Raw genomic sequence first — 27,323 nt, forward strand, 5'->3', positions numbered from 1 at the left:
TGGGTCCCTTCCACAGTGTGCGGTCCTTCAGGAGCACACTGCTCCAGCATGGGTCCCCCATGGGGTCACAAGTCCTGCCAGAAAACCTGCTCCGTGGGCTCCTCTCTCCACAGATCCTCAGGTCCTGCCAGGAGCCTGCTCCAGCGTGGGCTTCCCATGGGGTCACAGCCTACTTCGGGCACCCACCTGCTCCGGCGTGGGGTCCTCCACGGGCTGCAGGTGGATATCTGTTCCACCGTGGACCTCCATGGACTGCAGGGGGACAGCCTGCCTCACCATGGTCTTCACCACGGGCTGCAGGGGAATCTCTGCTCCGGCGCCTGGAGCATCTCCTCCCCCTCCTTCTTCACTGACCTTGGGGTCTGCAGGGTTGTCTCTCCTACATGTTCTCACTCCTCTCTCCGGCTGCTATTTCTGTGTGCCCCACAACTTTTTTTTCCATCTTAAATATGTTATCCCAGAGGTGCTACCACTATCGCTGATTGGCTCGGCCTGGGCCGGCGGCAGGTCCGTCTTAGAGCCGGCTGGTATTGGCTCTGTCGGACACAGGGGAAGCTTCCAGCAGCTTCTCACAGAAGCCACCTCTATAACCCTCCCACTACCAAAACCTTGCCACACAAACCCAATACAGCAATAAATTAAATTAATTTCCCCCAAGGCAAGTCTGTTTTGCCCATGACAGTAACTGGTAAACGATCTCCCTGTCTTTATCTTGATCCGTGAGCTTTTCCATCTTATTTTCTCCCTCTGTCCTGCCAACGAGGAGCATTGAGAGAGCATCCAGGAGGGTGTCTAGCAGCTGGCCAAGGTCAACCCACCACATGCAGAGAGAAAGGGCCCTCTTGATCAGATAACTGCTTTCAGAGGTAGACCTACTTTTGGCTTGGAGTTCAGTTCTTGCCTGTCCTATCCTCTCCCCACCCCTGGCATATTATTTCATGTTAAGGTGAAAGGAATGACAGCTGATTTTTCAAGTCTTGAGATACTCTTCTGACGTTTGCACAATGCCTTTTAGCTGGGAATCTGCAGGCAGCAGAACTGGCTTGTTCACTGCCACTTTCAGTGGAGCAGTCATCACTGCCTTTCACTTAAACCAAGAGAAGACAAGGTGCAGCATGCTGCACTGAAGATACCTTTCACTTGGAAAAGATTTTTTTTTTTTTTGATAAAAAAAATATATGCTTACTATGAGGGCAAGCAGCTGATCAAACCACCTTGCCAATCTCTTTCAGTATGCCATTTTATTTTGCTCTGCACCATTTTCTTCTTACAAACCATCTTTTTAAAAAAATGATTTTTTTTTCATCCTTCACTTCACTCAAAGAAATCTCAAATCATAAGTACAGTCTGGCTTCTGAAACTGGATTTAGCAACTGCCAGGATTTCCAGTGCCCTGAGATGTTTGTGTCATATCCAGCAGAGCGGAAGAAGGACAGGCAGGGAAAAGAGCATGAAGAGCAGCTGAGCATTACCCTCTGTATTCCCAGCATCCCAGTAAGCCTGCAAGATGTGCCCTTGCAGAAGCCAAGGAATGGTTGCAGAGGAGTCTGAGAGCAAGAAATCGGGCTACAGCATTTCTCCTAAGGCTTCTCAGCTCTCAAGACCTCACAGGAAAGCAGTCTTGTAGGAAAACAAGAAAGATGGCTTCCTTGTGCCACAAAACCTTTACCAGTACCATCCAAGAAGAGACCAGTCCACTTGGCTTCTGCACAGCTCTTCTTTCTCTCTTTGTCTCATGATGATGACACATCTTAGAGGTCTTTGGTCTCAAGGGCTTTCCAGCCTACGCAGCAGCAATCCAACATTAGATGGGTGGTCTTGATGACATGACACTTGGTAGCTTTCCATGCCCTGGAGTTTTCCATGGAAGGCAATTACCTAGTTATTTCAGCAAGGGACACCTTTGCAGCAAAGGAAAGGCTGCAAGGTCTGGCTTTTCTGAGGACCAAAGGAAGTCACACAACTCCTCTGCAGCATCAAGGACAGCACAGATTACATGGAGTGATCACATGGAGATCTCATTTCTGCCTCCTTGTTTTAATCCCTTCATTAAAAAAGATTTAGATTGTGTACATGGGAAAAAATTTGACATTTGGATGCATGCCTCTTGGTGTTCAGCCAGAAAAGAGGCATAGTTGCAGTGCCCCACTGGCATTTAACCATAACATAGCCCAAGCGCGTGGCAGGAGTCAGAGCAAGTTTCCTCAGAGGCAAACCATTATGGGTAATTGTTCACAAAAGTCCCACAAAGTTTTGTAAAGGAGCCACCCTAACAGCCTTGTTGTCAGCAGGAGCGAGAGGAGGGAACGGCTCTTGTGTAACACCTCAATGGTTTCAGAAGAGGTCCTTATCTCCTGATGTCAGTGCCTTGCAGAAGGTCAGCCAAATTCACTAGCTCATTACTTTGTGCTCAGGACTTTGTGCTCACCAAATTAACAAGTACCTGAAATCCACCTCAGCATTTAAACGGTGATGTCATCCAGCCCAAGAGTCCCATCCAAGCCTTCGAAAGAGCATGCACTCCCCAAAACGTGGTCTTGCTGTTAAGAAGAAGAAAAGAATGAGCAAAGGACAGACACACAGAAATATGGGGTTTTTTTCTTAACCCTTCTCCAAGACCAGAGCTTACATCTAGCGTAGCGAGTAACCAACACTACAAGCTCTCCACCCGCACAGTTACAAAAGACTGAGCATACCCCATTTCTATAGCACAGCTACCCAGGACTAAATTCAGGACTGCTTAAAAATCCAACTTTTAGTTCTTTGACAATCCATGCCATGTAAGTTTATTGCCCCTGGGGAAATACGCAACCTTCATACAGAGCTGGTTTTCCCTGTGCAGCTCTTAGAGGCAATACAGGGCTGCAAAGCTAGCTGCCTCTCTCTATTTACCAGCAAAAGCAGGAACAGAGCCCACATGGTGTTGCTCAGAATATCACCTCAGCTACCAGGCCACGCTGAAGAGGTCACTCATGTCAGAAAGGAAAAGGTGAAGAAATCTGCCATTTCTATACTGTATGGTTTCTATACAACAGTGTCCTCCTAATCAATGACAGCTGAAGAACTGCAGAGCAAAGGGGGAGAAGAAAATCTTCTAGATATTAAAGACAAACATATTTATATCTGTATTTACATACATGTGTCTGTGTGTAAATGCACATACATATTTAGCCTCCAGCCATCCCAGCATTAAATAACCAGAAGGTGCTCAATTTCTGGGAGAAACAGCATCTTCCTGGTGCGGCTTTTGCTATAAGATTGTACAGTAGGAGGTAGCCACTTGTTAGGACACGCTAGCCATGGAAAGCCAATGTGTGTGTCTGCAGTTCTGGAAATAAAGAAGTCATCTGATGGGCCCAAAGAGACTGGTTCTTCAAGCTAACTCCTAATGAACAAGAGTTTGATTGGCAGTATTTTGCACTGTAAACATTTGGACCTGAGCAACAGTGATGTATTTGTGTTTTTAATGGCAAAAAAAACCCCTTGAGGGCATAGTTATATCATTCCAAAGTCTGAATCTATTAATCTAACAGCAGATGCAACGAGTTCCCACAAGCCACTCTCCAAGTTCTGAAATCTTTCCTCTCCAAGAGTTGGCGGGGGGTGTAAACATAGATCGATCTCTTATTTAGACTGCACTGACACAACTATCAGCATGACAGATTAGCTGTTATCTGAACAACTCACACCAACATTCTGCTTTCCTGAAATAAGTATCTGCCAGGAAAAAGCAGAATGAGATCTGAACCCCCAAGGCTGCTACTGCCCCTATACAGAAAGCCAATGGAAGCCCAGGAGACCCAATATTCCTGATACACCAAAAAACCTGCTCTGCCCAGGTGTTCAGTGGATGGCAGCGAAGGTAAGAGCAAATACCAATGCGTGAAATGAAATGCCTTCTTTTTGAGCTGCCTAAACAGAGAAAGGGTAGCTGTGCAGATGGTAAATCCCGATACCAAATGATGAGTCAATCCTCTGAACAGCGTAGTAGTGAGGGGCATATTTTAGACCCGGTGGGGTGCAATAAAGCCAACATGAGGTTGACTTGAGGGATTTACTTGCCTTCTGGGAGATGCTGCTCTTGCACTCTTTCCTCTTCATCATTCACACCCACATGGCTCCTCTCAGTTTCTGTCTTTGGGATCCAAACAGTAATGCAATCCCATGATAGGCTAATCACACCATTTCATTAATCATTTATTTCATCAATCATTTCAAGCCATTTCCCTAGGGCCACACAGCCTTGCCTACAGCTGCCAAATTTCAGGCTCGTTTCATCTCTAACCTAGTTTCAGAGCTGCCTTGTCTCCCTGCCTTTCATGTTTTCAGCTCGCATTTTACTTGCACATTTGAACTGGCTGTCCCTGATCAGTGAAGAGCAGGATGAGGGGGTACAAAAGAGGGGAGCCAGACTTTTATTATTGTTTTTGCTAAACTCAGTGTCTTGGAACCAGATGGTGGCTGACTTGTTTAATTCTACTCTAAAAGTGGACTCAAAAGAGCAAGTAACTTCAAACTGGGCAGCACTCCACGCTAGCAAGTATGTACGAGTCTCTAATAATTGCGAAGCATTTGTTCACTGTATCTTCATGCAACAGCATGTCCTGTGGTTACGTTAATTGGGATGAGTGCAAGAGAAACTGGCCAAGAGTATTGGCCCACACTAGGCTCAGCCACTCAGAACATCATTTGCCAACTCTGTAACGAGCAGTTGCAATATTTTTTAACACATTAATGGCTGGAGAGGTGTATTTTCAGGACTCCAGCAGCACAGCAGTCACATCATACTCTGCACTCACAGGGACAGCAAGTAAGAGAGAAGACATTTGGAGAAGGACAAAAGAAAGTGCTTACAAGACTTTCAGCTGAGCCTTCACTGAACTCTGCCATCTATCATGGGCTGCTACAGGGTAAATTTCCCACTCTTGGCAAATCACACATATGGGCAAAGAAAACCTTCATGCCTCCCTTTAGTTGGGATCTGAAAAGCAGGTCTTCCATGCAAACACAGATCTTTTCTCTTTCTCCTTCTCTCTAGAAGGAAAGGGGAGGCACAAGCATGAGAAACCCCCTCTTTTGCCAAATCAGCCCTTGGCTCTGACAGCTCCTAGAAGAAACAAGCCCGCTTCCTTCCAGCACTGCACATAGTGGGGCTGTATAAACGGTGGCAGATCTAAGAGTGCTCAGGGTTGGAAGGAAAAACACTCACACACAGATGCCTCATCCTTAAATTAATAGCTCTAGCATCAAGTACCCTAGACAAAGAGATAGTTTTAAAACCCAGACCTGAGTCTTGCAGTTTCTCTGATTGCTCAGAGGTGCACATTGCAGAGATCACACTCCAATCCTACAAGGATTGGGCACATTGGCTTTTGAAGCCCCTGCAAGGCCAAGCCCAGAGCCCTGCAGTTATCATCAGAGCATGGGTACGAATACAAAACAGATAGAGTCTCCTGCACCACCAGCAGCATTCACATTCAAACCGTGGCAGACTCTAGCCTACCAGCATGTCCCTGTAGAACTCCAGCCCTCTGCTCCAAGTCGCTCTTCTCCAGGAGAGCCAACACTGCAAATGTCAATCGATGACAGGCATGAGCACCACGCTGAGTATCTGTGCTTTTGTTCACAGTGGGAGCATGCAACATTTTCAATTAATAGTAAGTTCTCCTAAAAATAGAATTTTTAGGGAAACTAGATTATTGGCAACTTTTTGCAGAGTTGCTTCAGCCAGAGAGAGGCGAGAAATTCAGAAGTGTCAGAACATAGCCTGTTGTGCAACAGCAGATAGCAATGAAATAGTAATTTCATCATGAAATAGTCATAATGAATAGTCATTTTAAAGAAGATTCAGTCATGTAATTGGGGCAGAAAGCCAAGGCCTAATATTTCAGCTTCAGGGTTTATTTCCATCTTCTTTCAGTGAAAGAACTAAATCTGTGACACTCTTTAAACCACAGGCAAACAGCAACAGCACCCAACCATTCACTTCTGGTCTTTCCCCAGACACCCCCACTTCAGTAGGTATATTTGCAGGCTTTGGCACGTAAGGTTTTTGGACAAAAGGCTGTGTTCTGGTTCACTGAACATATTGCAGATGCACAGATCCACTGCTCTGACCCTTTGAAAGAGGCAGGCTTCAAATGCTGCTCCTGTTCTTGTAACATTCTTTCTCGAAGCAATAACCTCATCTATTTTAATCATTTTCTTTCTACTGGGAAAGATGATGTGGGGTCTGGGTTATCTTTTGATACTGCCTGTTCCAGAAAACTCACCATCAGGACCCATGAATCCTTTAAAAGCATTTGGGAGCTCAAGAAGCTAAGAACAATTCCATGGACAAGTGTTTATTTCAGTTCCTTCCAAGATGTTAAAAAGTTTGAAATTAATAAAACAACAGTTTTTAACCAGCTTAGAAAACCAAACAAGTCAAAGGCTCTTGCAATCAGTTCTAGCATTTCCTATAGTCAGTGCTTCTTCCCCTCGAAATACTCTGCAAGACCATTCCACTAAGTAGGAAAGGTACAACAATATTCCTTAGTAGTACCTGCATCAGAGACTGTCCCAGGGGTTTCTGGGTTTTTTCCCCCTCTAGATCTCACAAAGAACCTGGCAAACCTGCTTAACGGAGATTTCTCACTATTGAACTTTCAAATACGAAAGAAAATTAAAGACCTTTAAAACATGCACAGAAGAAATTATCTGGCCCTCGCTGCCCCATCCCAGTAACCCACAGGTGTCATGTAGCCCTTTTCTAGAAGCATGATGCTCATAAGGACATCAACAAAACTATTGAGAGGTTGTCTGCAACAACCAGCTCTGCACCAGCTGCACGTGTCGAGTGCCGTCCACTCACTTTGTAATTTTGTCCATGCCAGTTTTTGAGCTGTGACACTTCTTCATCTTGTATCATGCCTATTTCACTTCTGTAACAGTCTCTTTAGGAAGGCCTGTCAGAAGGCTTTTGGGAAGTCTAGATCAGGCCTCTAGTTTCCTGATCCATCCCAAACACTTCTGAGCTTTCTTCTGCAGAACAGCACTGGCAAGATTTCACTACATTGCTATACTCCAGGTATACTTTCAAGATTATTTCAATTTATATACTCGGTGTGGACATGAGGCTTATTGCTTTAATTGCCAGGTTTAAATGTTTCTGGCCCCCATTCTTCTGCATAGTACCTCTTTTTGATGAGATTATGGGCTTCCTCCCCCCCCCCCATTTAAATCAACAGCCTTCAATTTGGGAGGCTGTTATTTTTTTTCTCCATTATTCATTCCAGATCAGGAGGCTTAGCCAGCAGCAGCACCTCCCCACTGCTCAGAAAAAGATTCAGTCTCCAAAAGCACATAAGATTCTTTTTAAATTCTCATTAATCATGGCCTGTAATCCCTGGGATCCTGCCAGGCTCTGCGGTTTTCCTGGTGGTCTCCTTCTTCAACTCCAAGTCTTAGAGATAGCCAGTGCCCAAAACCAGTTTGGTCTCTGGAGGCCAACAAGAAATCCCAATTTCCTTCTTGGGCTCCATTTCTTCCAGCTTAACCTCCCCCTGACTTAATCTGCAATGAACATCTAGATGAATTCCAGGAGCTTGACTTCCTTGAAAGAGTTAAGATCCATGTTTTAAGCTTCCCTTTCTAGCACCGGGCTAACACTGGCTTTCTAGCACAGACTCCCTGCTTGTCACAGAGAACAAGCAATGCTCATAGACATATTGTCACCACCTTTTCAGAAGCCTTCACCACATGGAGGATTGCCAAATGCATTATCAGCCATCTGACATTACCTGGATTGAAGCTGCAGGAGAAATCCGCTGCTGGTCTTTGCAACAAGTGCCACGCATGTTGACAATCAAGGCAGATATGCACAGACGGATCTGGCTTCAGTACCAGTCCAAAGAACAAACAGTGTTTGGAAGATGGGGAGGGGCACGTGCCTAGGTACTCCATGATCAATGAATCCGACAGGTTCCCCAAGTATTTTAGTGCTTGAGGTGTTAAACAGGATTAGAGCAACCAACTGAAAAAAAAAATATAAAAGCGTTCTCCTAATGCTATTAGCATCACAGCCTCTCGGTAAAGGATTGACTTCTGGTTTGCTTCTTCCTCATGCTAGGAAAAGAGTTTCGTTTGGCTACTGCTGCTAAAGATTCAGACTTACAGCTCAGTTGGGAAGTAGTAACAAAGTCAGGACTGGATTCTTATAAATCACTGCTGGTAATCAAGAATCATCAATCACCAAGAAAGTGACACAGAGACAGTATGAAAAAAAACCCAAAGTAGGTGGGAAAGGAACATCACATTCTGGGAAGAGAAGAACCAGCTAAGGCCAGGACAAGCACATTCAACAAGTCATTCAGTGCTTCCTTCCCTGAGAGATGTTTTGAGCCACCCTTGACTGAGACCATCAGCCAGCAAGGCACGTGAGAACATCATAAAGGAGAATTGAGCTTTCCCTGCCGATGCCACAGGAAGAAAACTACAAAAACACATCACCTTGGCCAATATCAGCTGGGAGACCTTCTAGGGACATTGCATGGCAGCTCTGACTGCTGAACCACCAAAGCCCACCAGCAACATGCGCTGACCCTCATTCAAGAAAACCAGTCTGAAGTTCCAGTGATCCGCTGGTGCTCTGTTTCCTGCAGAGAGTCCCCACTGCACTGTGAGACTGAAGCAACAATTTGTCCTGGGAAGGGGAAAAAAGGAGGATTTTAAAGGCAGCAGAAGGTCTAAAAGGAGAAAATACAATGGCAGCTGTGAAGTGTCAGACAGCAGCAAATTTCTTCCTGGTTGCACAAGCATTAATTAGTGCACCTAATCTTTAGAGCCATTACAATGCCCTTGCTAACATTAACCAGCTGCAGTGAATGAGCTGAGCTCTTGAATAAGAGAAGAGAGGGAGCTAGGAGCAGGGGTGAGGGGAACAGGTAGAAAACTTCAACCATAAAATTAAATCTCTGCAACCAGCTTTTCTCTAGCTTTCCTCTTACCAAAGGCACCTTACAGCCCGTAGTCCAAGGCAAGGGATGGCTGGGAAATCTGATTAAAAGCCATTTTATCAAAAAGGAGAAGTTTGTCATGCAGGAAAGAGAAAACTGTACTGTGCCTAGGAGTAAAAAGCAAAACCATCTTTGTGCCTGGAGCAGAATTTAAGCTCTGGGCTCCAACGTGCAAAACAAGCACTCTAACCTGGCCAGGTTTTTTTGTCTCAGTCATTTCTCCTGCTCCTCCCCTGTTCTCATCATCATTTAAACAATCCTCCTATCCCAAAAGTCATTTTATGGCACAGCAGGCCAGAAATCAGAAGGAAAACAAAAAATCAGAATTATTTGAAAACTGGGATCCTGTCTCCCCTGTGCCAGCCTTGCATTTATTCAATTCTGACACCTAGTGGGCATCACTACCCGTGGGAAGTAGGAGCAGAAGTGGCCAGCCACGCTTACACACAGCCTTAGCATTAATGCTGATGCTCAGCATTAGCTACGGACTCATTCTGTCATGAGGGAGGTGCTCCATCTATAGCACAGCTGTGTCTCCTTAAACCCTCCCAAGCCTCCCTGTTGAACTTGCACTTGCAGACATACTGACAACTGCACATTTTATGGTAGAGTCACGACTGGAAAATGTTCGGGTCCTGCTCCCAGCATCTCACCACTCTGAATCAGGACATGGGCTTGGCAATTAAGGCCTGTCCTTCATTTCAGAGAGATCATCCAGGGGGCAGTCCAGTTTGTCACCCACCTGAGAATAGGTTGCTGACAGCAGAGTGTATGCCAGGAAATCTCCACATTCCTTCAGGATGAGCAATAACCTTCTTTCTAGCATGGGCTAGGCTCCATCCAGCTTTCACTCGAGATGATCTCTGCCCTTTGAGATATTTCTTCAACTAGTTTCCCGTAGCACCGAACCCCTCTTAGTTGCTGGTAATTCTACCCATTCCCAGCTAGGCCAAGTGAACAGAATTGCTCTGGGGCTACCAATGCACCAGCACACTTCCCATGGTGGCACAAACCATACCAGCATCAAGCACTATATGCAGCAATTATCACCAAGCATCTATGCCATGACAGCAAAGAGAGGGTCGGGGATAAGAAATGCTGTGGCACCCTGGACCCCAACTATCGCCGTGTTTCCCCAGGTGTTGACTGAAGGGCAAGAAGGGAACTGAGGCCTGTTTTTCTGCAACACCACTGTATGGTAGTGTCCTTCATCCACACCACACCATGGGAATACCTGCTGAGACCCTGTCAGCATAAATCCTGTTGGGGTGTGCAAAAAAAAAAAAAGAGAAAATGCATATAAAAGGACTGATTCTGCCATAAATGCAGGTTTTACTACCTTTTCATAGAGAGTGAAAAGTCAGCAGTTTCCCTCCTTCCGCAGGGACAAACTGAGGTGCCAGAGGTCTGCATAGGACATGCTTGCTGTGTGCAGGGACAGATCTCCTGACACTGCCCCAGCTGCAGCAGGGAGCTGTGGTTGTTCCTACTCATCCCCCAAATTATTGCACAAGTCCAAATCAACATAACTCCTCACTTCTTTCCTCATCCTACAACTACTGCAGATGCTCTGCATTGAAAGGGTGGCTACATTTCTACTTTCTGCTGAGGCAACACTCAAATGAACTGCCACAAAGTCCCTGTATGGAGCAAGGCCCAGTCTAATACCCCAAGGTTTTCCTGTCTTCCCTTCAGACATAGCTCCCTTTTTTGCTGTCTCAGAGTTTCTGAACAACCTCAAAGTCTACAAGAGGAGAATTTCTACTCTGCACATTCCTACTACTGCAAGTACTGTCTCTAAGCAGTGCGGGGAAAGCTCCCTCCCTGTCCCTGCTGCTGCATAAATCTTCAGTCTCCAAGCAAAATCCAACGACAAAACCAGTGGTCCACTTGTATAGAGTCTGCCTCCTCCTTGGTGTACTTTGCCTCTTGCTATTTGCAACATTCCCCCTTTCTAATGCTGATGTCCCTTGTACAACGTAGAAGGAAGGTGGTATCTTACCTAAGGAACCCCTGGTTCTCACTTAGCCAAGCTACTGTAACTAATAGCTTGGGGAGGGTGGCCATGGAGAACATAACATGCAAATGGACGACGAGTCAAAATATTTCTTGGTGCAGGAGTGCAAAAAGGGCTTGATGATAACGTTTTCCATTTGAGCTTGCTCCCTCCGAGGGAGGCAGTTTTGGAGCCTGTCAGTGTACTTGGAGGCTGGGACTCCACAAATTGAGGACGTGGCTGAACACGAACAGAAGGAGGACCCCAGTGTGATTTCAGGCTTCAGTCACAGCGAGGAGAGATTTGCTCTTGGACATGGTTGTGGTATTTCAGACCAAACTCTCAGACATGGGAATTGGAAGGGAACATCCGTAGCAACTATCATTGGTATGTTGGAGCAACAAGTGCTCGAGTCAGCGATTTGAGGCCACGAAAGACTTGAGTAATGTGGACAAAGAAAATATTACTCCCTAGTGCCAGATAAACATCTGCACAACAGATGCCACATCAGCTTCTAGGTGTGAAGTTATTTGCATACATGCAGCAAGGAACTTAAAGTACCTGTAATCCATTTTGCTGGGGGGGGAGGGTGGGGGGGGTGGTTCTTTGCTTTTTTTTAGAGAAGTGCACATATGATTAGTATATAGGCATCTCATGTATACTGGAGAGGGCTGGCCTTTCACTGATTTCATTACATCTATCAAAAGGAGATGTTGCAGCCCATGCATGTGCTACAATGGTGCCTGCAGACAAGCTCCAGCCCTCGTTCCCAAGGGACATGACCACGAAGTCCTGCCTTCTGAGAAGTTTTTGCTTGTGGGACACCTGTGTTAGCAATGCCAAGAGATCAGAAGACCTTTTCTGTACAAGGGTCATATCTGGATGTCAGAGGCAACCTCAGTTTTCATTCTTTAACAGCAGTAAGATTTTTTTAGCTCAGACAATAACTGTGAATCTATAATCATCTAAATGTCCATGCCTTGCCAGTGAAAATGTACTGGCAGTGTATCCCATGAGTGATGGAAATCACTGTGGGGACAGATCCCTGCCGTTGAACTTCTGACCACAGAGGGCAGGTAAGGTAAATTAATGGTGCTGGAAGTAGGTTCCTGAAGGAAAGTGGTGCTCCACTCTTGTTCGCTCACAGATGGTTATTTCCTCGAACACACTGCACCTGAAAGAGCAAGGGACAGGCTCTGTTCATCACTCCAGCATCAGCTAGCCAGCCCTTAGCTCAAAGACAAGTTTTCTACGCCAGGTCTTGAAAGACCCACTATCAAACTCAGTAGTCTCTTCTGTCTCTTTTCCCTGACATACAGAGCCATGCTACAAGGACTTCGTAGCAAACATGCTCCCCTCCTATTCCACTGATACAGAGGTCTGCCACTACTCTCAATCAGCAAAATATGACTGCTTTTAGGCCAAGAGAAGTGTCTGTTGGGAACTGGGAAAAGCAAGAGTGCAACAGGGAAGAGTACAAGCACAGCTGAAGCTGGCTCATGTATCAATTCACCTCATCCCTTCCAGGAGACAGTCAGGTCTTAGAAGAACAGCCCAGGAAGTTCTGCTCACCCATGACTTTGCCTAGGACAGGAAGGCATACATGTCTACATGAGAAGGCAAAAGGCCACCATCACTTGAGCTCAGGAGTTTCAGAAAGCAGCTAAGGTGTTTCTTTGCACCAGCTTTTAAGTGAAGAGTCATGGTTCTACCTAAAATCAGCACAAAGGTGTGAAGTCACCCCTATTAGGAAAAAGATGCTCAGCAGAAATTACTTGACTGCAGCAGATAAATAGATTATGCAAGGACTCTGGAGCTGTACGTTCACAACGAACAAAGGGGTGATGTTCCCAGTCCTGTTGATGCAGGCAAAGCAAAACCACTATGAGAAAGGAAAACAGTCCTTCCTCTGCTGGAACTCTACACCTTATCAGCACCTTTTGTCCCCTTCTACTCCCTGCTGCTGCTACGGGTAACGATCGAGGGCTCCTCTGACTACACGTTTTCACCCTTATGAGATAGAAATCCCTACAAATCAGGTTACTTTGCTGCAATCAGTAAGGAAAATTAACTGAGAGTCAAACTGGATGGGAGAGTTGCTTTAGAGAGAAAAATCAGTTGATTTTGAAAGGAAGGACAGTTGCATAGCTGATAAGGAGCCAATGATCAATTCTGCAGCTCCCATGACCGTCACTTACAGAGAAAGCCAGCTGAGTACCAGGAACTGCAGCAGCAAAACTGCAAACCAAGCCAGTGTGCTGTGTGGTGGGAGTGAACAGGGATGGAAATAGATCTTAAAACCCAGCTGATACTTTTTCCTAAAGAAGACAGTTTTATTATGTCCACATGTTTTAAAGATTTCTTCGGCACTAAATGGCACTGTTGTATTCCACCAGCTATCCAACTAATCTCACTGTTTCTGTCTCAGAAGATTCACCTGTTATTTTGATCCAGTTTGGCACAAATCCATCATAAGCATGATAGAAAACACCTATCCGGATCTCCAGTGCTCAGGCAACGGGCACCTCCCTCAGAGGCCTCTTCCCCCCCTTACCAGAAAAATGGTGCTGAAAACAGGGAAGGAAAGACATAGAGAAAGACAGGGAGAAAAACACATTCAGTCCCAGAACTGCAAAGTCCTCAACTGGTTTCTTTCCATTGCAGCCAGGAGCAGTGGAAAGCCACACTTCACAGAGTGCTTAGTAAGAGGAAAGCTCCTTCATTGGGATCTCGCCATCAGGTAACATGCAGGGAATCACATCAGCCAAAGAGGTTGACCACAACAAGAGTCCATCCAGTGCACAGTTTGAATCAGGGTCTGCAGCTCAGTTAGGAGAGATTCCCTGCACCGCAGGGCTGCTCAGTCCTTATAATCCTGTTGATCCAGGCACCTGCATGACCAACCCAGCATATAGGTGAACCTTTGCTGTTATCCCAACCACGTGCAAAACACCTCTTCAGTACCTTCACTACATACATGACAGTTTCTGTAGGAACAGCTTCTGTTGCCTATTTGCAGATGCCTTGCGTGTGTCCAGCAGGGTCACATCTGCACTAGGTGAACTAGGTGTGCATAGAAGCACAGCCCTAATACCAGCCTGCACCATAACCAAAGAGCAAACTTGGTGGTAAAGCCTTAAAAAACAAACAAGAAAACCCCAAAACTGCACAGCAACCTTTCCCTTCCGAAAGGGCTGCAGGGTGGGCTCTGTTGTGAGGAGAGAAAGGGACAAGACTGAAAAGACCCGTTTCCCAGGAGAGGAACACATCAAAGGTCTGTGCTAACCTGACCTAGTTCCCAAAGCCGTTAGTGCCTGACAATCACTGTCATTAGCTTCCCTCAGCTCCCCACATTTGTGATCAAGTACCCATTAAAGCTAGATCGCTGGTGGGCTAGAACTCAAGCCTTTGGATCTGTAGCAAGACACCTTGTCCACAGCTGTTGCACCCCAGAGAAAAAGGAATTTAGCACCTTTATTAGTTTGAATGAATCAATAATTAGCTACAAGCATTGCAGAAAATTACAAGCAACCAGAGAGCAACCCAGAACAAACAGATGGAATAATGATCCTTTAATAGCATCATTATGGGATGGTACAACACATACTGGACACAGTTAGCCAGGCTTCTGAGACAGTCCTTCCAGTGAGCTCTAACACATCAGAAGGCGGCTATCGACTGACAAGCACGCACATTTAGCATCTCATGAGTTCATCCAATGGCCATTTGACATTATAGCAGGAAGTGAGTTTAGGGAAAGACTGTCACTTCATTACAGAATAGTTTTTCACGAAAAAGGAAAGGAAATGGCGTCAGGTTAGTTCTTCTTTCTGCTTAGTTGCTGGCTGGGGTTAAACCACTACTGGATCTTCCAATCTTGATTCTTCTCATTCTCCACTCTACTTCAAAAAAAGGGAGGGGGGAGAAATATCATAGCTCAAAATTTGTCTTGTACTTCATAGAACTAACCAAACATCCATGGCCTTGGAAAAAAATGTGTTCAGCTTCACTGAGTTGCTTATTAATTTGTTTAGCGTCAGAATCACACCATGAGGAATCTGTAAAAAGAAACCTGCGTATGCAAAACACTTCATGTGTGCACAAATGTCATGTCAATTGCTAATTAGTGTAAAAAAAAAAGAAAAGAAAAAAAAAAGAACCAGACTGCTAGAAAAATTAAGAACAGTGAAGTAAGTAACAAGGGACACAAATCAACACATATTGTAAAGTCTCAGAGATGGTTGAGGCTATCAGCTGATGTATGGTCTTCTGAGAAATGTGTCTGAATTAAGAGCTACAACATGCAGAAGAAATTTGAGATATGTTTTTCTAAGGAAACACGTGCCTGCTTCTACAGCAGTTTGTAGCCTACACTGTTATCTTCAGCAAGTTTGTCACCATGGCAACCTGAAATTTTTCTGTAAGGCAATTTTGTTAGTAAAATTTTAGGGATAGATTTGTGCCAGAAAGGAGTGTCCACACATGTGGTAGTGATAGATATAGCGACCCTCTGAGAGCAGCTCGTCCAGGAGCGCCTGGGTCCTGCCCAGCCCTGGAGATGGGGGATGCAGGCCAAAGAACCAGGACCAGCCACTACACTCATCAGTGGGGACCAACTGACAAGAGAGAAAACAGGAACAAGTGGGAACATGGGAAATTCCAGCTCAGTTTCAAGAAAAATCTTCCCCCAAGAGTGCTCCGGCACTGAACCTGGAGCCCAGAGAGGATGAGGGATCTATATTCAACCCTCAGCTACACAGCCTCACGAACCTGGCCCTGCTTTGAGCTGGGGTTGGGCTTCCAGAGGTCCTTCCCAACCTGCACGAGTCTTTGAGAAGGTCATTTCCAGTGCTTGCAAAATACAACAGTGAGCACTAGGCTGGAAGACAGCCGAGAGCCCTTTCTATTCCTTCAGTGAAGTCCTCTTGGCTTTTTCCAGGAATTAGATTAAGGGGCTTGCAATCAGGCCTTAAAGACACAGTAAAGACTAAGGAATCATCCAAACTCTGCATCGTCCAGAAGCAGGAACAATTTCCTCAGTGCAGCAGTGGGTTTAATCCTTCAAAACAGATCCAGAAGAGGTGGACAAAGGGCAAGGCAAAAATCACTGCCATTCAGAAGAGCAACAAGAGATTGTCACAGCGATTCTCCTCTCTGCTGTAACACCTCTGCTTCATCCCCGCACCACGATCTGACCTGAGCATCAGGAAAGGTCCTGCCTGGGTCTGCTTCAATTGCAGTTCTTCACCTCTGAACCGATGAAAGTATGCTGTCTTCTCTGCTACAGCATGTCACAGATGCCAGGTGACACCAAGGACTGAGCTATCACAGACAGACTCCAAGGCAGGAGGAATATAATGGTAGCCTGTCATTTCCTCCACGTTGCCTGAGCGGTAAATTGCTCTAGCTCTCACTCTCAAAGCTGATCCGCTACAGACCTCATGCACTGTGCAACAGATCCTATTCTGCAGGGATTTTCCTTCCCTCTGATGCTTCACTTTTTTCCCCAGAAAGCAATAAGCTGCTTTCTGGGAACTTTAGAAAGTGGGGTGGGTGAATGGAGAGGGAAAAACAAAGACAGAATATATGAAGTCATGAGAATACAAAACTGGAACTAAAATCAAGCAGCTTCTTAATGAGGACACTGGGGGTAAAAGCTCTTCTTTCCATGGCGCAGGAGCGTTATGCACCCTGCTCCATTATTATTTTTATAGAAGACAGACAAACAAGCATCCATTTCACTCTGAAGGTTGGATCCTGGATTTCTTCCATGTGAGAAAAGGCCCAATGTTGCCAGTTATTCTTCCATTGAAAAAAAACCCCTAATATTCAAGCCGGTCTATTCACTTCTGCTTCTGCAAGGCTGCTAATCAGCTTGTAACAACTGCCACCACCACATTCCCACCAGCAGTGAGCTATGCCAGGTGACAACTCAGCCAGAAAGTCATTTTAAGAAAAATGTAGAAAACTCGAAGAGGAAATCACAGCTCCTTGGCTTGATGCAGAAGGAATCTGATTGTCTGTTAAAGAACACTTTCCTTGTGTGATTAATGACAGTAAGAAAAGATCAGCATTCACAGTCTACATGTATATAGCAATCAAAGGCAGGAGCTTTCTTCTTAATTTTCCTGCTCAAGGAAATGAAGCATTGCTGGTGAGACTCCAGACATAAGTCATAGGTCAGACTCCACCCTGCACAAAAAAACCTGCCTTAGGCAGTTGATTTTGGAAGAACAGAGCATTGGGGCCCTTTTCTTTTGCTTTCTGGGGTCCAAGGTGTTAGGTGAGTTTGCGCCATTTTTTAGGCTCCTCTTTGCAATTTGCAGCCACAAACACCATTAAGCAGATTCCAGCTTGATGGAACCCATAATTCCTCACACGTGAGCACACTCTAAGAGCCTTTCATAATGTGTGTGTGCTAAACAGCATCCTTTCAGAGCAGGAGTCCCTCCTCCCCAAGAGTTTCAACAGGGGATTGACTGCAGCACTAACTTGTCTTTTGCTGACACTGTGGCAACTGACACAGCTCCAACAAGCTCTGCACATACCTGGCAGGCCAAGCTAACTAATGACCTTAACACTTGTTGCAGGCTAAGGCTGTTAACCAGTGATCAGCTGTTGTAGAGCAGCTGGCTCTCCTGCTGTCACTCGCTCATGTGCCTGAGCTATTTGTTGGAAAGACTGGTCCGCAGCATGACATGTGAATTTTACAGTCTCCCCAGTTCCGGAGATGCACTAGGAAATAAATCCAGAAAATCTGATTAGGACTTGTCACTGAAGTAAGCTCATTAATCATTGATGTCGTTCTTTCATATGCAGTTTGCTAACTCCTGCAGGCACCAGCAGACCGGTGGGTCTGAAAACTGCAGACTTGAAAAAGTTCTTCATTATATAACAATTGCACTGATTTTTTCCTCTTGAATATTTAGCACATTCTAATAAATAAAAAGAGCCACAAAGCACCAGTGAGATCATTTAGCCTAGCTTCTTGCATAGAGTCAGGCACAGGATTCCCCTGAAATAATTCCTGTAGCCAAAAAAGATAAGAAGATCTAGTTCAGAAAATGTAAAATCCAGCAAGAGAAACCCTGTCAGCCACTTGCCTTAGTAATTTCTGCAGCAGTCAGTTACCCATACTGTTGCATAAAAAAAAAAGAATCACATTTCATTTCTCACCTGAACTTGTCTAGCTTTGCCTGTCAACAACAGGTTCTTTGAGTAAGAGATGAAAGTCTTCTATTATTAAATTGCTGTTTCCCCAGCCTCCCCCAAAATACTCTCGGCTAAGCTAAGCCAGCTGAGCTACTGCCATCTTAAAACACAGCACATATTTCCCATGCCCCACCAAACACTGCCATCACAGTATGGCTTGTAATAATGCCAGCCATGATCACACAGGTGCCAAAACACAGGAAAAAAAGCTGTGAATAACTTTCCCTGGCCTCAAACACATGAAATAATTTGGATACCTGTGGTTCTAAATTAAACCCACAGATGAAACCTTCTAATTCTAGATACCAGTGAAATTGAGAAGTAAGACTTCTCTCCAGACTTTACAGCTAATAATAAGTCAAATTGACAAAAACAATAGAAACAAGGACTTTTGAGGGGTTTTGAAATTCTCCCTTAATCTCCTGATGTATCTGCATCTGAGATGTCCAAAATCTAGGAACTGGTATGAAACACAGCTCCATAAATGACACTTGCAACCTATCTTAAAGAACAAGCAGGAAGTATAAAAACTCCAACTGCACAGGATTTCAAGAACCATAAATTTCTCCCCATTCATTTCGTGTTCTCTTTCAAGATGATTTTACAGCTTACTTCTGGTTTAGAGATTTGTTAGACATTAGATAGAGGAACACAAAATATTTATGATTACTGCTTAATGGGGATAGCTCCTCTTGAGAGCCAAAGAACTAATTTAAGATACCTGATATTTTCCAAATGCAAACAAAATGATGTCTCCCCATTTTGAGCACAAAGATCTCCTTCCCCATAACTTTTCTGGAAGATCGGTTGAAGAAAGTTCAACCCCAATTCACCCAGCCAGACTGAGACAGTTTGGTTCTCAGAAGCCAACGATGGTCAGGCATTTACAAAATTTGTCCCTCTCTTCCCTGGAACAGAAAGTCAACCTTATGCTACTCTTCAGTAAGCCTCAGTCTTTCCACACCATCTCCTTGGATTAAAGGTACCCAGAAGGACTCAGAGGGCACACCAGAATGCCACTGCAATATGCTCAAGGAAGTTCAAAGACATTTAGAAAAGTTAGAGACTGCTGTAAGAGGAAAGGTAGTGATTAAAACAGTCTATCACCTTTACTGGCTCATGGATAAACTAAAATAGCACATGGATTTAATGAAATCCTTTTTACAAACACAGACCTGACCTAGCAGAATGACTGGGTTTTCCTTTCATATCTAGTTTCTAGGAGAGTAGGGGGTATGTCTCCTTCAGCACATATAGGTTTACCACAGATATGCTTATGAGTAACATGTGTTAGGTTTTGGTGAGTCATCGGTGCTAAATTACAACTAAAACTGTCTTGTTTCCAATGCAGCAGGCCTGAATTGAGCTCCACGCACATGGAGCATTCAGTTCTGGCACTCTCTACAAGGACAGAGACCTGCTAATGATACGTACCCAAATGAGCCTGCAAAACCTTTTTCATCACAAAGAGATAGTGCTAAGTAATTTCCTCTTCCTTTCCCAACTACTTTAAAAGTGTTTAGCATGCCAAAGAATGATGTCCATTCTGTGTTGCTAAAACTCTTTCAAAACCACTTCCCTTTAGATTAACTCCATCAGATGGCAGGTAAAATATCAACAGCTGCTGATTAGAGCTGCTCCCACATACAGCCTCAGAAGTAGGTCAGCAAAGGTGGTTTGTATAGGATAGGCCTTGCCAGCTCCAATGAATCATGAGTGCCTTTCATTATCATTCCCATTAATTGGGCTCCAAACATCTCCTTCACAGCTTCTCTGCAACAAACACTTGCCCTGGGTAAACTGCATCTTGGTTCTCCCAGATACCTTACTACCGCATTCATTTTTTGTTTGCTGAACTGTGCGGCCTTGGGGCCCTGTTGCATTAGATTCAGCACAAAGACATGGCGATTCCTCCAAGAGTTTGCAGTCTAAACAGACACAACAAGCAATGGCTGGGAGGAGAGCACCAACACAAAGATGGCAGGTGACTTGCTGAAGGACCGTGTCACCCAACAACTCACCTGTGTCTTTGCCAATACACATCCAGAGCATGTTCCGGATCCCACAGCCAAGTCATACACCCCTGCTAAGGGCAACCCGTTTGGATAAGATCCAAAGCATCCACAAAACATTAGACAGAAACATATCTCTGCCAGCCAAGACAGATGGAGGCAAAAAGGCAGAACTCTAGCTCAAGGCTTGGGCCCTATTCTAAACTCAGGCCAGCAGATTGATTTTCTTGCACACCGTTCACACTGCCTGCACACCAGGACACTGGTGTTTGTGTGAGTATATGGAATGGACTACTCAAGAGTGAGCAAAAGCTGTGAGCTCTGTAGTTGGGATGTCTTCCTAAGAGTGAAGCAACGAGAGGGAAATCAAAAACGTCTCTGCTGCCTTGACAACTGGTCAGACCCCTGTTCTGTGAGCCCTTCCATAGGCACCAGAGATTGCCACCCCATCAACATTTGTCGATGGTGCTGATAGTGCTGTTTGTGTCACTGAATTTCCCCATAAGCAAGTCCTACAAATGCCTGGAGTAAAATGGCTTTTAACATGCTAGCAGCCAAGAACCACATTCCCAAAGAGGTCCTTTATCTTGAGCAGTCACTTTCCCATCCTGCTGCAAAACCTGCAGACCTAGGGTGCATAAAAGCTACACTTTGAATTGTACTCACCCAAACCATATTATTCAATCTTGTCAGAGCCAAAATAGCTGGGTTTATGCCAGTCTCCATGGCTGCCGCCTCTTCCCCTTAAAGGGAAGGCTTCAGGAGCCAATACACCTTTTAAAAAAAGAACATGGAGACTTACATGAACATTATATGCTTTCAAACGTGTGTTCATTCAGCATTCTGCACAACGTCAAGACAACCTCAAGGATGCATGCAAGTACGGGTTATGTGAGCACAAATCTGGCAATTCAGAAAATTCACAGAATATACAAACCTCAGCATTGCCCTACTTTGCAGCCTAATGCCCTCACCATTTCCTCAATGAGACACCCCTCTGCAAAGGAAAAAGCAGCTGGCCATGACCTGAGCAAACTGCTGGTCTTCCATATTTTCTTCTCCCTCAGACAGATAACCTTCAGATGGTCCAAACAGATGATCCAAAAGGCAACCATCTGCCAGGATAGTCCAGCATGGCAGAAACGGCTTACCTTCTCTGCGACTGCTGCCCCGCCTGTTGGGGTTCATTATCGGCATATGCATCATCTGTAAATTAAAGATGTTTCTTTAAAAAGCTCATCTGTCGAGAAGTCTGCCTCTCCTTCATTCCCTCGGGTACTATGTGATCACTGAAGTAATTCCAAACTTCATTATTAATTTCTCTGAAAACAATATTACTGCTGATACTATTGCAAAGCAGTGCTGTTGCTAAGGAAGTCTGCAGTTACAGGTAGGCTCTCAGGTCAACATCTTTCGTACTTCATACTTTACCTGACCTTCCTGTAGTGCAGATACAGCCAGAAGAGCAGAGCCTAGAGAGCAGAGTTAGTCAGTTGCAGTCACACAGGGCACCTCTGACTCATTTATCCCGAATTACTCTTTTAAAAGCTCTCTATACTCTTCTTTTGTTGGTCTCTATCCAAGTAATATGATCCCAGCCTCAGCCAATCACAATTCCTTCTCATATTGAAATGCCACCAGCACTACAGGAGCTACACCAACACCATCCACCACAGCTACACCACAGCATCTCAGCCAGGCTGATGTCCCTTGAACTGAGTTACAGCTCTAGAGCAAGAGGTATGGTACACTTGCTACAGCCCTCTGCAGAAAGAAATAGTTTCCTTTTCATGTGCAATAATTCCCTTTGGCATTTATTCCTTATTAACATTGCAGGAAATACATCCCCCAGCAGGAATATTGGCAGCAGTACTGAATTTTAAGCGATGGTTAAAGACGACTGGCAGGAAGATATCTGCTTGTAAAAGCAAGTGTTTGTATTATACTGAGTGCCCTATTAAACAAGACTTATGCTTAACCCACAGAGGACAGACTGACTATCCAAGACTATGTTACATATTTCAGTACTTCACTTGCAGTCTTTCTACTCTGCAAATCAAGACGTCCTGTGGTGCATTCACTAGCTAGCTCTGAATAGAGATTCTGAACAAAAAAAAAAAAATTACAAGCTAATTTGGCAATTCAAACCAAGAGAAGGTGACACAGAAACCTATTTGCTTCAAGTTATTCATTTAGTAACTTGCACTTTCCAAAAATAAAAGCTGTCCATATCCTCTGGCACCTTGCTTGTGAAACTATCTTTGTTCCCTGCATATAATCCTCAAGCACAACACCCACTGTAGACCTGTGTTGTAAGTGCAGGCACCCAGGTTCAAGTGTCGTCAGTTCATGGAAAAAGTGGACACTGGCATGATTTGAAAACAGCTAGCAGGACTTCACAGGTTAGGTCGGCATTTAATCACACCTTAAAAACCAAATAAGAGCTCAAAAAGGGAATACAAATCTCAGTAGAGCAAGTGTTCTTCAACTATACTGTGATTACATACTCAGTTGAGCTGGGTTTGGTAACAGAGCCAGAGCCATCGGTATTTGTTTCTGTCTGTAAGATGTGCCAATCACTGTTCTCCAGGTACATACTCTATATGTCAACGAAGAAAGAGTGTCAGAGTTGGTGGATGTGCCAGACTGCCGCAGAGATTCACACTCTCCCCAGGCATCCATCAAGCAAGGTCAAACCTCTCAGCTGATGAAAAGTGAAGCATTACAGGAGACAGCTGGATTTCAAACCACATTTGGTTTTCTGATCAAAACCTCCAACTGCAACAGGAGTTGCAGTTCACACATATACACCTGACTTCTCCTTAAAAGAGGATGAGCAGAATTTTCGCTCCCCCAGGCAGCAAAAATTGTTTTTCCCCTTCCTTACCTCCTCGCTGCTCATCGATTCGGAGCTGGATGTGCCACGGTGGCACTGCACGATAATGTTTGAGATCAGCTCACCAGAGACTTCCACAACACTTCTGCAGAAAGCAGTTGACTGTAACAGATCAAAATAGAGCAAATCTCATAGAGCGAGCTACTGTGCAAACCCTCTCATGGGAGTTTCACAGGGAGGTGTTGTTGTGTGCAGTAACACAAGTTATTGCATATTAGGTGTATGAAGTCTTGACCCTGCTAGAGGCAGAAGAAAATCTCCAAGTCTTTTTCATGGCTCTAGCATCGCCAATCACAAACAGAAAAGCTGTGCAGGGCTATGCTGATGGCAGCTCCAGGTCTAGAAGTTAAGCTACCTTTAAAGAAGCTGTCTGTCGTGGTTTAACCCCAGCCAGCAACTAAACACCACGCAGCCGCTCACTCACTCCCCCCCACCCAGTGGGATGGGGGAGAAAATCAGGAAAAGAAGCAAAACCCGTGGGTTGAGATAAGAACGGTTTAATAGAACAGAAAAAGAAGAAACTAATAATGATAATGATAACACTAATAAAATGACAACAGAAATAATGAAAGGATTGGAATGTACAAATGATGCGCAGTGCAATTGCTCACCACCCGCCGACCGACACCCAGCCAGTCCCCCGAGCAGCGAAATCCCCGCCCCCACTTCCCAGTTCCTATACTAGATGGGACGTCCCATGGTATGGAATACCCTGTTGGCCAGTTTGGGTCAGGTGCCCTGGCTGTGTCCTGTGCCAACTTCTTGTGCCCCTCCAGCTTTCTCACTGGCTGGGCATGAGAAGCTGAAAAATCCTTGACATTAGTCTAAACACTACTGAGCAACAACTGAAAACATCAGTGTTATCAACATTCTTCACATACTGAACTCAAAACACAGCACTGTACCAGCTACTAGGAAGACAGTTAACTCTATCCCAGCTGAAACCAGGACACTGTCTCTACAATTTGACAGAAGCTCCAGCAAAACCTGCCACCCAAGTCTGGAAAACAGAAATCCTCACACTATCTTTCATACCGTATTGCCCCAAGAAGAAAAGAAGAGCGATGGTGTCTGTTTAGGATACAGTGATAACTTCCCAGCAGCCAACTCTTGTGTCTTTAAAGAAAACCTAGCAACAACCATCAATTCCATGTTGTCCCATCTACATGCACACACAAGCTGCTTAGCTCAAGAGTAGCGATACTTGAAGAGATGTTTATCCCCCTCTTCATGGGGTAAACTACCTCCTGAGGTAGTAGCATGACTCATAAGCTATGAGGAAAACCTTTGGGCCATATGTTCAGTGCCTTCCCAGAATCCCTCCTCTTCCCTAAAGACTGTGCCCAGGAAGGACAGCTAAGTTTGGCAGCCATTCACAGAGGAAAAAGAGGCGAGAAGAGCTCAGCTTGGAGCAGCACAAAGAAGCAGAGATAATCTCTGTGGAATTCTGACGCACAGTATGGCATCATTGTAGAGGGGGACTCAAGAGCTATTCCACATACTTTGTAAGATTTGTGCAAGCAGTTAGGACACAACCACTCAGAAGCTTGCAATGGGAGCCATGTTTTGACAAAAATAACTATGCATGGAGAAGTCCAGATTCAAAAATGATGTATTTACACCAAAGCTGGTCATCTTAGAATCAGAGTAGAGCAAGAGCTATATATATCAAGAGCCTGATCCGTGTTTATTTCAGGCTGAAAAGAGAGCTGAAAATCTGAAAAAGATTAGCACTGTCAGCAAAAGTAGGAATCTGCACTGCATAAGAAGATAAGCCTTTATGTGGTGCCTAGATGCATGATAGACAAAAGCAGGTCAAATGTCAGGTTTTCTACCCTCTTATCTTAGAAAAGAAGCCATACCTTCGTTCCAGGATTTGGCTCCAAAGCACACAGACATTTTTACTACATGCTGCTCCAAGACACGCATCCTCTTTTCAGCTCACAGCAGCTCCTCTATTCCCCACTGACCAGGCAGAAGAGTTTCCCAGCACTGACCCTTCCCACCTAACACCCACTCCATGCTGCAGGTTGTATTGGCTTGGGTTTGATTTTGTTTTCAGAAAGCCAGTCATTCTTCATACTTCAGCACTAATAGTGTTTCAACACGCCCATCCTGCACTGAGGAGGGGGGGGTTTACATTCACCCCAGAGGCACTCACCACGAAAGGCCCAATTTTGAAGTCGCATGTGAATGGGTCTCTCCCTGAGGCTTTTGTGCACACAGTTTCACGAATGCTGAACTGCAGGTCTAGTCTATAGGCATCGCTGTTCCACCAGTCGACCTGGTAAAAGGAAGGTCAACACAACATATAATTAGTGCCTGTCATTCTTCCATGCCCACTATGTGCCAACCTTGCTTCTTTGTCAAGCAGAAGCAAGACATAAGGGCATTTTGGGTCAGTGCCCGATTTAGAGCAGATTACTGTGTGTGAGAAAGGCTATTTTATTGTGCTCAGGAGTTATTCTCTTGGGCAGATTTGGTAACGGCAACACAGAACAGCTTTCCATAGGGGTTTCACTTAAAACCCCACGGCCACTGTGGGATCCTCCTACTGCTCAGAGTCAGTTTGGGGGGCTATAGCTGTCAAAGGTAGATAAGTATAGCATTACCCCTGCATGCTACCCCCTCTTCTGTGGGAACCAGGGAGCTAACAGCTCTGCTTTGGATATCTAGACTGCTGGGAAGTCTATTGCAAACACATGACTTGGAAAGTAAATCACACGACTGCAAGCAATTGAATTACTGCAGTTTATAGAGTTGCTCCTTGTCAAGTCCAACTCCCAAAACAACAACAAAAAAAACCAACAAAAAACAAATCCCCACTGCTTTCAAGTACTACTTTTTTTTTTTTTTTTCCCAAATGAGATCAACCCAAAAATCATCCTGTCATTCATTCCTGCAGAAGAATTGATACATGTCATCTATAGAAACAGAATGGTTCTGAGGATGTTCAGGAACATGGACATGCTAACTTTAAATTAGGAAGTTTTAACTCCTTGACTCTGGGAATCCAATATAATTCTTAGCAACACAAATTAAAACAGATATGGGTTTCCTGCCTGCATTTATACATTAGCAGATTTAAACCAGAATTAGTGTGTAGGGACAGATGACATAAATATATATTGGAGAAGGAATCCTGAATGTGTTTGTGGTGACATATAATTAGCAGTGTGGACATTCAGCTGAGACCTTCAGATGAACCAGATTACTTTAAGCCCAAAGCAAAGCAGCTAGCTGGAGGTATTTAAAAACACTGGTTTTGAACAAAATGTTACAAGACATCCCTCAAAGACTTCTATACTAGGGGTGGAAAATTTGAACTCCTAAAGTATTTTTAATTACAAACCAACATACGAACAATATTTAGGTTCCTAAATCCATCACTTCAGATAATGCCCCAAACCCACCCTCTTCCAAGCAGCATCAGAAAACTCCAACTAAGTCTAGGTTTCCAGGGTTGGGTGAAAAAGAGCTTTCCATCACAGCAAAGTGTATTTCAGGTAAAGGTTCCCCATTGTCTGCGCACTTACTCTTGTGACACGGCTCCTGACAACACCGTACAGGTTTGTCCCCCATGACTGAGAATTGATCCTTGCAATGGAAGCGTTGAGAGCCTCTTCTGTGACAGGGAGTTCATAGTCATACACTGGAAACCCTGAGACAGAGGCACAGTTCCATTAGAAGTTCATCGTGGTCCTGTACTTTTCCTCCCTAAACCACCATAAGAAAGAGGACATGGCTCCATTCTGAGCAACTTACCTGAACACGAGAAAACACCCAGTGTGAGGACAAAAATTAAGATCCTCATAGCGTGCCTTGCAAAATCAGCTGGTCTTTTTCCCTTTTTAAGCAAGGATTTCCAGTGCATATTCCTCTGTCTTTATATAAATGCAGCCTTGATCCTACACCTGACCTTCCTGTGTCCAAGCTCTGCTACAAACATTGCACTTTAAACAGAATTGATCTGAGAGTAAATATTTGCTGCCAGCTTTTCTCCATTTAGCAGTAGTTCTCTGATAAGAGATGGACTGCACTGCCTTTTTCCCAGGACTGCAACTAAAAGGGAGCACTGAATTCCTGGTATCTCCACAGCCAAAGGCAGAATCTAGTTATTTTGTTCACTTTTAGCCATTAGTTATCCATTTAAAGCTGGTGAGTCGACTATTTCCTTAGCACTGGACCCAGCACCTTTGTGTCTCAGCAGC

At 44.7% G+C, this 27,323-nt stretch overlaps 1 protein-coding gene across 3 annotated transcripts; it reads right to left on the reverse strand.

The window, feature by feature from the left end:
- Positions 1 to 14,434: 14,434 nt before the first annotated feature.
- On the reverse strand, positions 14,435 to 27,088 carry SPP2 (secreted phosphoprotein 2). Of its 3 annotated transcripts, none has more exons than XM_052792795.1 (7): positions 26,878 to 27,088; positions 26,649 to 26,773; positions 25,274 to 25,396; positions 23,104 to 23,214; positions 21,368 to 21,422; positions 20,883 to 20,990; positions 14,435 to 14,891 (listed from the first exon to the last, which is right to left on the reverse strand). In XM_052792795.1, exons 1-6 carry the CDS (start codon positions 26,984 to 26,986, stop codon positions 20,893 to 20,895), a joined length of 621 nt encoding a protein of 206 aa, XP_052648755.1. In that variant the 5' UTR covers positions 26,987 to 27,088; the 3' UTR covers positions 14,435 to 14,891; positions 20,883 to 20,892. The 3 variants fall into 3 exon arrangements, with proteins under 3 accessions (XP_052648755.1, XP_052648756.1, XP_052648757.1); XM_052792796.1 differs by having other exon boundaries at positions 14,435 to 14,894; XM_052792797.1 differs by having other exon boundaries at positions 14,862 to 15,050.
- Positions 27,089 to 27,323: the final 235 nt, after the last annotated feature.

Source organism: Harpia harpyja, chromosome 7, assembly GCF_026419915.1.
Source record: "Harpia harpyja isolate bHarHar1 chromosome 7, bHarHar1 primary haplotype, whole genome shotgun sequence".
NCBI lineage: Eukaryota > Metazoa > Chordata > Aves > Accipitriformes > Accipitridae > Harpia > Harpia harpyja.

Bases quoted from the DNA above. Each gene is read 5' to 3' on its own strand.
- SPP2 (XM_052792795.1), bottom strand. From the start codon at position 26,986: ATGCACTGGAAATCCTTGCTTAAAAAGGGAAAAAGACCAGCTGATTTT. The intron at 26,774-26,877 runs GTAAGTTGCTCA...CCTCTGTCTCAG, and splicing joins GGGTGTTTTCTCGTGTTCAG to GGTTTCCAGTGTATGACTAT. The intron at 21,423-23,103 runs GTAAGGAAGGGG...TTTAATTTACAG, and splicing joins AATCGATGAGCAGCGAGGAG to ATGATGCATATGCCGATAAT.